Source organism: Pseudorasbora parva, chromosome 21 (assembly GCF_024679245.1).
Source record: "Pseudorasbora parva isolate DD20220531a chromosome 21, ASM2467924v1, whole genome shotgun sequence".
Lineage (NCBI taxonomy): Eukaryota > Metazoa > Chordata > Actinopteri > Cypriniformes > Gobionidae > Pseudorasbora > Pseudorasbora parva.
In genome coordinates, this window is record NC_090192.1 from 26,891,714 (window position 1) to 26,906,984 (window position 15,271).

A 15,271-nucleotide genomic window follows, 5' to 3' on the forward strand; every position below is an offset into this window, starting at 1 on the left:
GCATTGGTCCAGCATGTTTGATCTTTGAGCAACAGTTAAAAATGGGAATTTCTTTTTTAAGCGCTTGAGAAATACAGATGTAAATAGGAGATCTATAAACGATAACATTGGAGTCTGACACTAAAACTCACGCAAGGAAAACAAAGCTATTCTCATTGGCACACACCAACTTAATCTCAGTCCAAAGGTCACATTTATTCCTCTCTAAATGTCCTATCACACCATACTTTCTCATTAAGACCTATATTTGATTTGCACATTAGCTGATTAAGTGTGTCCTTTTGTTTTGTTGCGCTATCATGCCATCGGTTTTAGTTGGAGAGGCAAAAGTGCCTCATTTTACCCTCAGTTCTTCATCTTTTATTTTTGCTACAAATCAAATTTTCCGTAGGTGTGAATGTCTGACGGGATGTGTCAGGTTTCTAGGGTGGAAATGGGATTAAACTGCGTGTCAGCTTTGCCTGGCTCGATTAAAATTTTGAAACTTCTTTTTGAACGTAATGTCTAAATATCCTGAGGTAACTTTGTGGACTTCTGCTATAAAAAGTTGAGGAGAAAAGTTGTGGTTCCTTTCAGGTGAACTTGTTGGTATGTCTGTTATCATAAGAATTTACTTGTCAGATTTTTCCATCCACAAAGTCCACAACTATCTAGAACTAATACTCTAGATCATAAACAGCCAAGATAAATAGATTTAGTATTAGCATTTACACACAACAACAGGGTCATTTTGGACTCAGGATAATTGGAACGCCCACCAGTATATTCTCTCAGAAAAAATCCCCCATCCTATTTCAGCTCCTTTGATGGTTTCTTTGCTTGCCCTACCTGATTAACATGGTTTCGTTCTTCTAGATGTAATGCTGACCGGTGTCAGTTGGTCCAGTCCTGATCACACACAAGGTACAGATTGTATATGGCATGTCTATGTGTTCACCGTGGTGGTGGTTTGGGGTGAGGGAGGGGGGAGGGGGCACCGGAGGGCACCATCAGCGCCCATGTTCTCACCTCATCAGATCTGATATGGCAACACAAGAATTGTCTGTGGAAGTGTGTATGTCCGGTTTCCACACCTCATCACCAGTACCAGCCAGCCCAGCCTCAAGCTCACACAGGGGATGGATAGAGAGATAGGGATAGAAAAACCGCAAATGTTTATTTTTATTTTGTATAAATATGGTCAAGTTTTTGATGAATCACCTGAAGTAAGTGCTATGGTGGTATTATAGGTCCGATCTCTCGATGTTGCCCCCAATGTGACGCACTGTGGCTGACTGTTCGAAGGGAAGAGTATCACTGTTAATGTCTTTAGCTTTTATTGATCTGTCTGCTTTAAAGTTCTCTCTCATCGGTTTGATGTTGTGGCATAGTGATTCACTTCGTTTTGTGATGTTACCCCATACGCTGTTTTCAAAAGTTATTGACTTGCTAAACACAACACCACACCTTGCTGTTGTTCAGAGGCTGCATGACGTGTTGAAACTCATTTGTGACTTATGTGAGTGAAATGTTTGTATGGCACACTTGTTCCACTTTGACTTAAGAAAATATTTCTTTAATGGGCTGCTCATCATGATTTGAACTGATAAAGAAACTTGAGTACAGCTGATTTGTTTGCATATAAGAGGATACAATACAATATTTGTTCCCTGTACTTCTCAAGTATGTAAAAGCTAGGGCTGCCACTATTTTAATTTATCGATTCATCTGTTAATTATTTATATGAATAATGTGCAGATGAACTGTTCAGACAATGCGCAGATCCATTTAATCCATTTAATGTACGTTTAAAATATGAATATAGTTATTTTTAAAAATATTGCTCACTGTTATACAGTGTATGAATGTAGCATTGGTAATGTAGCATTTCATGTTTCAATTACTCTTCATTTTAAACCAAAATGTGATGTTTGTTATGAAAATGTAACTCTAATAGTGGCATTTACACACTCGCTCTTTAATAATGAAGTTCATTGTCCATTATTTTGTATTATTTTCGGTTATTATCAGTTAGTTGTTGCAGCCCTAGTATTAGCCAAATTTAACTGAAACTGAAGTAAACCTGGCATTTTATTTTTTGGATTTTGGATCTTTTGTGCAGAAACATATATAACACACATATATATATATATATATATATATATATATATATATATATATATATATATATATATATATATATATATATATATATATATATATATATATATATATATATATATATATATATATATATATATATAATAGTTATGTTCTCAGGTTAGTTGAGAGACTCTTTATCTCCCCTGTTCTGTCTGTGCTCTGCCTCGGTGAACAAGAGCTCCCTCATTAACCCCTTTTGCTTTTCTTTTCTTTTCTTCTCCTCTGCCTCTCTTTCTAACTTTCTTTTACCTCTTCTTGCCCCTGTTCATCTAATGATCTTTCAAAACATTTATTTTTTCCTTTCTCAATTATCCATTTTAAACCCCTTAAATTTTGTTTTATCAGCAGTGTTTTATTGGAGACTTTATGTAAGTGAAACTACTGATGTGATGATTATTATAAATTTGGCTATACTTATGTGTAAATACAGAGTATGATGCACTAATCGCATATATTTATGAAATTATATTCATAATTATAATAAAATTATGATTCATTACATTTATATAGCGCTTTTCTAGACACCCAAAGCGCTTTACATTGAAGGGGGGATTAAAATGTTTACACGTCTTAGCTGTGAAGTGGCAGCAGCTAATGAACAAATGGAATATATCCACGCTAGGTGTCAGTGTAGCATCCAAGACCACTGGAATAAATAAGCAAAAAAGAAACAAAATCATCCAAAATTGCATACTATATACTACATTTGGTTTGAAACGTGCTTCACAACCTCTTCTGTGGCTTCATGGGACAGTAAAGTGTCCATCGAATGTAAATGCTTGAATACTTTTCGCCTACTGTTTTATAAATACTATGAATTTGGATATATTACATGTAAGATATGGCCCTATCATACATACCGGCGCAATGAGATGCAAGGCGCGACGCAAGTGTTTTCTGATAATTTCAGCCAGAAGCATTTGTTGGTTTCACATCCAGCGCCATGTTGTTTAAATAGCAAATGCACTTGCTTCCATCTGTTCGCCCAAAGGCTATTTTGAGGCAGTGAAAACAACTACGCCATTGACCAACATAAACCTAGTATAAAGTCAATAGTGCAATATTTTTTGTGTTATTTAAATGGCACGGTAGTGATATGCGCCTATAGATGGGTGCACAACGCGTGTACAGTTACACACACACACACACACACACACACACACACACACACACACACACACACACACACACACACACACACACACAGGGACACGCAGCAGTACACAAACATTTTTAAAATATTACATAGCGAATGGTGCAAGCGCCACTGACTTTTAAAAGAAATGGGAGATGAGACTCTGATTGGTTTATTGCATGTTATGCCCAAAACATACCCGTGACTCATTAAGAGATCAGGTACAACCCTTTTGGCCATGGTGTGTCGACCATTTTTTCTGTTGTTAAACTAGCAAAAGCGTATCCGGACACACCCTAAGTGCACCTGCGCCATGCATATCAGACCATGTGCTTAGATCGAGTTAAAATAGGGACCATACTGTTTTTCGCCTACTATATAGTAAGGAAGTAGGCATTTTCGGATGCAGCAGCTTAATACACTTCTAATGTGGTTGATGTATACCCCTTTTCCAAAGACTTGAAGAATGTGGTGATTTAATGCTACTTTGTGGTGTTTACCTATATATCTATTTACCTATATACCAATTCTAAAAAAAGTTGCGCATCCTGCTGTTTGTGCAGGCAGTGCGGCACTTCTGTTTTGCTGTTCACAGCACCGGGAGTGATTATAGCTAACTGGTGGCTTCGGTACTCTCATCTGTTGTTCTCTGAGATATATTGAAACTGAAACTGTTGATTCACTCTCTTACACATTAGGTCTCTCTCTTGCACACACAGTTTTATATATCTATATATAAAGAGTAGGGGTGTGATGAGACATTAATTTCACAAGACGAAACACGAGATTGGGTTCACAAGAATGAGATGAGACAAGATTTTTCAATCGTATTTTTAAAAAAAATCCTTAATGTTGAAATACATGACTACATGAGATTGTATATACATGACTAAATTGTTTGCAGGTGCATTTGAAATGTTTTAAAGGAACTGTATGTAAGAAATGTATGTCAATTAATCCTAAAATGGCCCTGATATGTCACTAGACATTAAGAAATCATGTTCATTTCAAATACTTATATCACTGACAACTACTCTAGAAATCTAGACGCACCCTAGCGGCAGCAAATTTAATCTGCCCGCAAGTGTCGTCTAGGAACTCTCAATACCCTTCTGAGCTGTATTCCTCTCAATCTGGACGGGCCAATCACATCGTGTATAGAGTCGGCAGGCGGGGCCATAATGACGACGGCCGAGTTGCGTTTGTGTGCTTCTACTAAACACAGAAACTGGCGAACGGCGGCGGTCTTTTGAATCAGCTTTGACTGCGATTCTGGAAGACTTGGAGTTAAGCTTTTCTTTGAGAAAAGAACAAAGAACAGCACTGAAGGCATTCTTAAAAAGGGAAGATGTGTTCGGAGTTTAGCCGACCGGATACGGCGAATGTTTAATCTATCAACAAGCTCTGTTTCACCTTTGTTGCTCTGGTTGGTGTAGCGCTATCCTATCGCGTGCAGAGGGAGTTTGAAAGACAATCGTTTATCCCGCCCCTCGGATTGAGCCCTGTCAATGATGACAACATGGAGTTTCCAGACCAAACATCTTGATGTGGGTCTGGCTTGTCAGGCTAACTGACAACAGTAGTCCGGCCAGGATATTGTCATTTAAAAGTTGTTGTTGCAGCCCTCAACTTATGTTGATGTTGTCATGTTGTGTTTTGGCCTGAAGCTCCACCCTCCACCTATCGACCAATCACAAAGTCAGTAGTTTTTCGGCATCCGGGTTGCCAGATCTGCTCTAGTTACCACGGCTACAGCTACAAACGTTCCTGCTGGATCCTGCAGCCTGTCTGGCAACCTCGAGTCGGGTGAGGGGGAGAGGGGATACACCGCTCTACAGTCCTTTGAAAGAGATTGCAATACGAGTTTTTGCCACAATCTTACATACACTTCCTTTAAGTTAACTAATCAACTTGTAATACATGTTTTTCCTACTTTCTTAGTATGAATTATTATGTGCAGTAAAAGACAATTACAGGTTTTGCCAAAAACTCAACTGACTGGCTTCTCTTCTGTAGGCCTACGATTGTCTCTTCAGACCTTATAACTGCGCAAGCTTCTTTTGACCTCCTAACTGAACTCCTTCCCACAAAATAGTGCAAACAATAACCATAATCAAAGTACTCAATATTCAAAGTGCAAATAGAGACCAATTTTTTTCTTCAAGCATACAGATACAGAGCTAAGAGATGGTTACATCTTAGTACATAATAGTTGTCATATTGGGAGATATTCGCATGCCTCAGGGAGCTGCTTTTCAACAGCAGTAATGTATTAAAATGCATGTTCCCATTTACTTTCACTTTAAATTTCGAGATCGTGTGTACTCTGAATAGGGAGCTGTGGTGATTAACATGCTTTAAAAAAAATGTAAGTCTGGCGCTTCTGCTACGCAATGAATCCTACACCACAGTCTGGTCGACTAAAATGAAACACACACTCAATGTGAGCGCTTTACTACGTTACACACACACTCATAACCATAGCTCATAATAACACACACTTGTCTTCCCGTCACGTGATCACTGCTGAGAAAGACTCAAAGAGCTCGTTCTAGATTTGCTGATGTAATGAAGCGACTGTTATGATTATCCACATTAATTAAATAGTTTTTATTTCTATAAAAAGCAAAACTAGATAGGAGGCATAATGTAAACGTAGCATTGACATATTCTCTTCTCACTTCACCTTTACACTTTTCAACTTGACGAGAAATCTCATCACAGTTTAGTCACACCCCTAATAAAGAGCAATATAGATAGAACAAGATAGTGTCAGCATTTTTCTGCTCCCTGGCTCCGTTCGATACTTTAACGAGTTTACTTGTACAAGAGTTACTTGTACAAGTGGTAAAAACGATATAAATACTGTTCGTTTTCTCACACAAACCGCTCGTTTTGTGTCTTAGGCCATCAGTGTGTACTTACGATGGGGGATTGTTTAATTTGGACTTCTCTGTGTATGCTCTTTGAGGTGGTGACCATAGACCTGCATTATGTGAGGCACAGACAAGAACGGTTTGAACTAAAATGATCAAAATTGAAACTACTGGGGAAACAAATACTCCTACATCTCAGATGCCCATGAGGTAAGCTAAAACATATCAAAATTTAATTTTAAAGTGAACTATCCCTTTAAGTTTCACAAGGGTGCTCACGCATGTCCCCTTTGCAGGTGATATGCACCCTCGAAGTGCACTTGTGCCAAACCTGCGAGCTCTGCATCATACATTCTATCCGGAAGTTAAAGCCACGTTATTTCTTTAAAATGTGTACTCGGGGGAAGATTGCGTGGGCTTAGAGTTCCGTTTTTTGTTTTGCTTTGTTTTTACCTTAGACCACCTTAGGCCATAGTTTTTTTTTTTTTTTTTTCGTGTGTACACTTTAGCCTGAATTAGCCTGCGGATTAGCCTGAAGGTATAACTGTTGATTAACATATGTTGAGTGTATCGATCACACATTTCCATATATTAAACACAGTTCAGAGTTTTGCAGTTCACACGAATATTGAGTTATTGTGTCGCGTTTGAGATGGAAAATGACAGGCTTCATTGATTTTCATTCTAATTAGAAGGCAATGTACTAATTACTCGACCGTCCAGTTACACTGTGCCTCAGCATATTTTGTAATTCTGTTTTGGATTTCTTTTTGAAAGAGGTGGGGGTGTTACCCCCTACCAGTCTGTCTCTCTCGATTAGCTTCCTTTCCCCTCCCGTTGGACTGCCAGTCGCTGTATGCTCACGTATGGGATCAAAGGGCTGGTTAATCATATCACACTGCAGTAGGGCTGAAACCATCTGCCTCTCCTCTACCTGTGTCCTCCCCAGTCGCCATTTATTAGCCGTTCTATGAGGTGCCTCATCAGAAATGTGTTCTGCCAGCAGTTTGTCCGGACACAATATATATTAACATGGCATATAATTTGAAGGTGTCCTTGATTAGGTAACATCTGATTCGCAATAAGTCATTTTAGGCTGCAGCATGTTAATAATTCTTATCCTGCTACTATCGAGGGACGTTTAAAATTTCCATCCATTTAAAACCAGGATGGTGCATTGTTGACAAGCGCAGACAAATTCTGTTGAAGTGTCATTCTCACCATAATGTTTGACATTCTGAATTACAAAACGTTGAAGCTTTGAATTCAATTTAGTCATAAAACCTGATGGTATGCATATATTAATAAAATGGTTATTAATCAAAAGGAATGACTTATCTTTTGATATTTATTTTATTTAAAAGATTAAGCAAAGGATGGAAAATCAGTGTAACATCTAATTTTCATGATGTAGATGTCAAAACACACATAATTGATTACAATGATCACACACTGATTACAATGATTACAGTAAATTATGTGATTTAACCCTTTTTATATCACACTGTAAATCGTGTAATGTCAAATTATAAAGTATTTAAGGTAAATCAACTTTTTCAATGTAATGTGAAAAATCACTTAAGAATAGCTTCTTCTTACTCTTTACTTTGTAAATATTTAATTAGATTTATTTGCATAGCACTTTGCATATTATCCCAAAGCTTTATATAAAATAAGAAGATAAAAGGACAAGAAAAACTGTACTAGACAACCCCCCATTGAGCAAGCCAAAAGCAAGAGTGGCGATGGCAAAAAAACACCATAGAATTTTCAAGTATAGTAATTGCTTGAATTAAGATAGAACTATTTATTATTAATTATATTATATATTATTATATTATATTTTTTGTTTATTTTTGCTGCCTAACTCAAAACAAAATGAGTAATAAATAAGTATTTTATATGAATGGGACAATATTGTGTTGGATAATGGAACAATCTTTTTTACATTGTCTATCTTGAATATAAAAAAAATGTTTAATGACTGAAAGTTCATGTTTTTTACCATATTTTGAGAATGACTCTGCCATTTTTTTTCAACTCACCTTTTCTGGCATAGCACATTCTTATTCATAGCTGTAAGCACAATTTTATTAGCTAAAATACCTAATTAATGAACTGGGATGTGTGCAGTAGAACTTCATAAATAATGGACGTTCTACTTCAGCAGATCTTCATGCTTATTCAATTGGGTTCCATGCACAGAATCTAATCAAATTTGTATGAAAATCTAGACAAATTCTAGACCCCTGACAAATTCACCTTAACAAAGCATACTGCATTTATTTAATTGGTCTTTCTGCACCCTTGCAGAGCTGGGGATGACCTACCTATATTTCTTTTCGTCTCTTGCACAGTAGTATATAGTCTCTTGACTGATACTGGGGGAGCAACGAGACAGCGAATGACAGAGGGAGAAAATTAAATTACTAAGTGTCGTGTAACCTCCACTCTTGGCAGCAGAAGGCAGCACGGTCTCTTATGTAACCTGGCAGCTCCAAACACCATTTCCTTTCTTCCTACTGCAAGTGAAAATGACTCAAAGTCTTCTTTATGTAACTTGGGCAAGCAACAGCCCCCCAAATTGAACAGATGGCATAAAGTTTACAGCTGAAAGAATTACTTTTGCTCCGATATATGTCATGATATGATCCTTTACCTTTAGATAGTTTATGTGTCAGCTCTGTTGACATTCTAATAGATTTGCTTTTGTACATTACACATATTTTATGCTCTTTGTGATTATGAAATGCATGGGTGGGTGGTATAAAGCCCATTTAACCATCTTGAAATACTGTATATGAGTAAAAACTGCTCATTAACTGGATTAATTTCTACCTTGGGTGAGAGTACAATATATTTGACTTAGTTTAATTCTGATTTAAAATGCACACAGTGTCCTACATTTCAGCAGACTCATGCCTTTTGGCAAGAAGTGCACCTAATCTCTTTATGGGTCTTCATGGTTCATTTTTTTAGGAAGTAGGTTTATTAACGGAATAGATAGAGAATTTAGACTTAAAAGTCTTCTGCTGTAAACTCTTAGTGCATCTGATCTTCTTGTAACCTCACAGAGAATTTGTACTGATACGGCTGGCTTGCTTGTCATGTTGTGGGAGTGGAGGCTTGACAAATACCAGCCGAGAGAGGGATGTAACGCTGTCTGGGTGGTTAAACAAGCCATGTGAGCTATAGAGAGAAAATAACAGAGGAAGAGGTAAAGATATTCTGCTGAAGTAGTGCCACTTGAGCAGCACAAGTGATCTGTGTTTGAAACTGATGTATCGTTGGTTATAGTTTATAGATGTTTATGTGATTGGTCATGAACATTTTGTTTGTTTTAGCAGAATCAGAAAGTGCAGTTTGTATTACCATTGTTCTGTGAATTGTCGTGGGTGAAATCTAGTCATTTGAATAGGAATCCAGAAAAGACTTCCCCTCGCAGATTGCATAAATTCGCTGCGTTGACAAACAAATAGCTGCTTGGCTTGTTGCAAGTGACTTAAGTGTGAGCTGTACTTCATAAATAGACTTTTTTGCTCACCTAATTTTTTGCTAATGTGACCACAGTGAATAAATATAAAAGGGGCAGTTATGGCCTAATGGTTAGAGAGTTGGAACGTCATGGATTCGATTTCTTAATACCCGCAGGTAACGAATGAATGCTCAAGCAAGGCACCTAATCCCCAATTGCTCCCCGGGTGCCGGAGTAAATGGCTGCCCACTGCTCAGGGTGTGTGTGTCCGTGGCTTGTAGTGTGTGCACTTACTGTTCACTGCTCCTAATGTGTTGGAATTAACTTCGATGGGTTAAATTCAGAGGACAAATTCAGAGTATGGGTTACCTTGGCCTTCACTTCACTTCACTTCACTTATATATGGCAAGACATGCAGTCAAACAAAAAATTATTCAGACACCAGATATAATTTTAACTATTGAGTACAGGACACTATAGTTCATTTAGGGGTTAGTTCACCCAAAAATTTAAATTCTGTGATTAATTACTTATTCGGAAAACAAATGAAGATATTTTTGTTGAAATCCTATGGCTCAGACAGGCCTTCATATGAAGGGACGAGAATTAGTTTTTGTGCTCAAAAACAACAACAACTAAATAATGACTTATATAGTGATGGGCCAAATTCAAAACAAAGATTCGAACTGTTACGAATCACTGTATCGCCAAAGTCACATGATTTTTAAGCAGTTTTGCAGTTTGACACGCAATCCGAATTATGAATTGATACGAAGCGATACGCTTCATTTTAAAATCGGCCCATCACTATATAAGTCGTTATTTAGGTTTTTTTGCGCACAAAAACTATTCTTGTTGCTTCATATAATTATTGTAGAATCACTGTAGTGAGATGGACCTTGTAACGATGTCTTTAGTGCCTTTATGGGTCTTGAGAGAGGAAATGACATTGGTGTCAATGAAGGCCTGTCTGAGCCATCGGATTTCAACAAAAATATCTTCATTTGTGTTCCAAAGATGAACAGAGGTCTTACAGAAGTCAAACGACATAGGGGTAATTAATTAAAGACAGAATTTTCATTTTTGGGTTAACTAACCCTTTAACCCTAACCCCATCTCCACCCTAACCCAAAATAAAGCAAACTGTGACATATTATACCCCAAAATTCTTCATACAGTGGACTACCTGTAAAATTGATAAAAGTTTAGGACAATTATTTAGACACTTTGACCTGAACATGTTTTGCTGGAGTGTTTTTTCTTTAATTGTTAATGCGACCTTTTACACCACAGACTGAATTAAGCATCGCTTGGTAATTGGTTGACCTAAACTGGTATTATTTAATTGTGTACTTTAACAGCTGATAGCTAAAGTACACAAGATGTAATGGATTGTAAATCCATTACATACCTTTTTATCAAAGTTATCTGACTTCAAGTTGCTGTCATATTTTATTACCATTTTCTAAACCAGGGGTTTTCAAACTGGGGTCCGGGGACCCCCAGGGGTCCTCCAGAATGTCCTAAGGGGTCCCCAGAAAATTTCAGAGAACAAAAAGACAAATCAAAAATGGATAAAGTCTACCGAATATTCTGCTTAATTTCTAAACGTTTCTCTCCTTTCTTGTCGTAAGCATAGGCTATTTTCTTTCTAGTGAGTCCCCTTTATCTTGCTTCGCTGGGGTTGTAAGGCAGTATTCTTAATGCTGTACATGAGATACTTACATACATCCATTGTCAAAGTTGAAATCAAATTACTTTTAGTTGAAAAATTGTTCTTCAGGTTTATACATGCAACATTAAGTATAGCCAATTTATTAGGTTTAAAATCAATATTTTGCTATTTAAAATGCCACACAATTTATCTAAAATTTTAAATGTTTCTTCATAAAAATAGATGGATTTTAGGATGGGGGTCCCTCATAAGATTCATCGTATTTTGGGGTCCTTGGCATCATAAAGTTTGAAAACCCCTGTTCTAAACTATAGCGAATAAACCGTGATAATGTCAGAAAATGTTGAAGGTGTCTGAATACATTTTGGTTTGACTTTATGTATTTATTAAAGAACGACTTATACATGTAGAGTACTAAGACATAAGTAACAACCAATGTTGGGGAAGCTACTTTAAAACTGTAGCTTGCAAATGCACTTTTACAGCTAAGACGATTTATATTAATTTATTTGTCTGTTAGACTGAAAAGTATGAGCGGAAAGTGATAATAGTGATCCTTTTCTTTTTTGTTGTTGTTGTTATGATTTAAATATGCAGTTACTCTCTCTGGACCAACAGTGTTTGCATTTGGAGGTTTTACAATAACAAATTCCCTTTTCTGTTAACTGTCACTTACCAAACATATTACCTCAAATGAGAACAGGTTTCGATTGTCAGATTTGTCAAACTAACCTCTCATGTTGAGTAATATAGAATGACATCAATCTTGCGGCCCTCTGCACGTCATCACCGTTGCCCATCCACCAGCCTCTGCCATTCTACCTCCATCTCAGATGGCCCATCTTGCTCAAGTCAGACTCAGAAAGAAAGTGTGGTTTGTCTGCCACGTCTGCCAGCATGATATATTATATATGTGTCTGTGTTTTTCGTATCACCCTAGTCTATCCTACAGTATATGTTTGCCTGTTTTTGTGTGAATGTATTTTCTTTACCATGCCCTTCCATCACTGAATATATTATTGATTTATTTCCCTTTTTTTGTTTTGCTTAAAAATTCTCCTCCTCTGTTATTTTTCTCTCTTTGCCTGTTTTAAGAAGGCATTTAGTCTGTCATTTCCTGTTGGTTTTGACTCTGTGTGTGCTGGCATATTGTGCCAAATAAAAAAAGGGTATCTGCCAAACAAATTTTTAAAATTGGGTGCATCAGCAGTATGTCCAGCAGACATCGACTCATTACTTTTGGAGCAACTCATTGACCATGCACTTCAGGGGGGTAAAACCAGCCTCAATTAAAAACCATTCGGCTTAGAGTGAACGAAACGGCAATTTGGTCCCTATTCAGATGGCTGTTTTTATCATCTTTGCTTTTTCCCTTTCTATTTTTGTCTGACATTTTGCCATGCAGGCTTTAGAATTTTTCTCTGGCTCTTCCTTTAAATAACAGTCTAGTCCTCCCACTGCCCACAATTCCCCAGTGCTCATGACTTTCACCCCACATGACTCACGAAGTCTGCTTAATGGACAGATCTTTCTCAAACATATTTTTTAGTGGTGTAGTTTGTTGCAAGTATCGCTTTATAGAGATATGTCAACCTTAATGTGAATATTTAACATCAGGACATTGGTGACGTACACCTTTAGACCCTCACCCTTAGACCCTCAAAATTTACTAAAATAACTATTATTATATTATTATTTTTCTAATCTTAATGGTGTTTGTAGTTTAAATAATGTTGATAATGGACCAGAGTTTGTCTGTATTTCCCAACTGACTTGGCTTCTAAGGTACTAGCTGCTATGGTTAATTTCTTGGATTTACACCTTCAACGCCCTCTCTCTTCTCTCTTCTCTTGTGCATTAAAATATTTCTAAAAGGACTTTGGACCTCCTAAAAGATGGGATAAATCAATAAATCATGTACAATTGATTACTGATTTATTTATTTACATTTTAAATGTATACATTATATTCATAGATTCATATCAGAATCTGGTTTCGTGATTTCTTGATCAGTAGTATACTTTTTGCAAATATTAAAAAGTTGGGTGTTCATGCATTTTCCATTAGTAAATCATTTTATGGGGTCCAGAGTTCCTCAATTTAAAGTTTCTTTGTAGAGCTTTTTTTCTCCAAGTGCACGTGAGCTGCGGCAAAACCAGAATCATGTCGAAAGCATCAAGACCAGCATGAAGTCTCAGTGGGACGAAAATGCCAAGAGATTTGTTGTCGTACCCTTCTTTTTGAAGGTTGATGGGTATTGCACTGAGCTTTAGCACATAACATGTTCAGGGCTGTTTGGCAACCAGTGTTTTGTGGCTATATTCAAATGTGGTATCATTCAGCCCGAAACCTTCAATCGCCTCATCCAATTATCTGTCCGTCGTTCTCAAATGTATTCATAGATGGAATAAGAATGGGCTAAAATTGCCATCTAAGCAAAGAGTATCTCGTTAAATCATAGTCATGGTATCATTAGCTTGTGCCACAAAAATAGAGACAGAGATGGAGAGGTCCCAGGCCCACATTCTCCATCGCTATTTCATTCTTGTGTTGGTTAAAAATAGTTTTAATTCATTTTCCTTCTCTTTAAATTCTTTAAAGCTGATTTGGCTGATGTGGATCCTGGACCCATTGCAATGGCATGACATCAGAGTGGCACCACTGCCATCAGGAAACAAAAGTTCCATCCATTATCTGTAAATACAGTAGGATGCCAAATCCTTCACTTACTCCCAGCAAAGGCCATCTTATATGAAACTCTTTCGTTAAACTCAGTGCAGTACTCATTATATATAAGCATACGGTTATGGAGACCGCTTTCCCTCTGTCACTAATTTATTAGTAGTATTATTGTGCTCAGGAAGATTGGAATTAGCAATGCAAGCCAAACTAAACTGAGTTTTGTCCTTCCGACATAAGATCTTCCAAGATCCGCTTTTTTTGAATGAAAGTGCACAAAGGGAGAGAGTCTCACTAAAGAGGGTAGGAGGGAAGTAGATGAGTGGGGATGTCCTATGGGAGCTGACCTGTCTACTGTAAAACCAGGCTGTGAACGTACACCTGTTCCCATCCCTCCGTAATTGAGCACCTTTGAAACTGGGGCAGTCTGCACAGTAACTGTTTTTGGTCCCGATTAATGGTTTTGGTTGCTGCCCCCCTGGATGCTGTTGTCTGTTGGTCTGCAGCCCAAATAAAGTAATTTAGAACACATGGGTTAAAGAGCAGAACACTGACATCATTGCAGATCTTGTTAGATCATTGGAGTCATAAAATAGCAATAAATAAATAAATAAATAACAACCAAAGTGGTAATGTTTAGCCAAGGCTGGATATTTAAGATTCATAAGCTGTACATTATGAAGCAATGGTAATGTTGAGTCAGCACATTTAAAAACACCAGGAGCATGGCTCCAATTAGGGAAATTAAAGCCAGATGAGTTAAAAGATTCTTTTAGAAATTACCCGCAAAACCGGTGTTGCTGACATCTAGTCCTGAGAAATCACTACAGAGTGACCTCATATTCATCACATGCATATTTAAGAAATAGGATACGAGCAAAGAAGTGTTGAGTATGCAATTGTGATATTGCTTTTATACGTTTAATAAGGAAGAAGTTAATATTAAGTAATTAACATTTGAGGCGATATTTATATTTTGGACCATTCCAAACAAAGACAAAACCAGCACTGTTTCATGTTTTTGAGCAGAAACCAGTAGTGGTGTTTTGTTCAGCGTTTTCAAACAAATCGGTTGAGTCAGGGATTCAATGACTTACTCATACAAACAGCTGGTGAATTCAGAATAGCTTACTACTAATACTACTATATACTTCTACTATAATGCTACTATTTTGCAATATTTTTTATATGCTATTAGTTTCAAATTTCAGCCAGTGACTTGTTCCTGAATGAGTTGGCTTTTCTGAACAAATCACTCATCACCAAGTGTCGTATCTATTTAACCTCAT

The 15,271-nt window shown here is 37.2% G+C and overlaps 1 protein-coding gene across 5 annotated transcripts in view; it reads left to right on the forward strand.

Moving 5' to 3' along the window:
- The window catches only part of cacna1g (calcium channel, voltage-dependent, T type, alpha 1G subunit), a 296,673-nt gene that overhangs the window by 248,380 nt on the left and 33,022 nt on the right, over positions 1-15,271 (forward strand). For 2 of the 5 annotated variants that reach the window (XM_067429513.1, XM_067429514.1), the window contains one exon: positions 856-903. The exons of the other annotated variants lie outside the window; for them this stretch is intronic. In XM_067429513.1, coding sequence (XP_067285614.1) covers positions 856-903 — 48 coding nt within the window. The remainder of the gene's footprint in view (positions 1-855; positions 904-15,271) is intronic. 5 annotated transcript variants of the gene reach the window in all.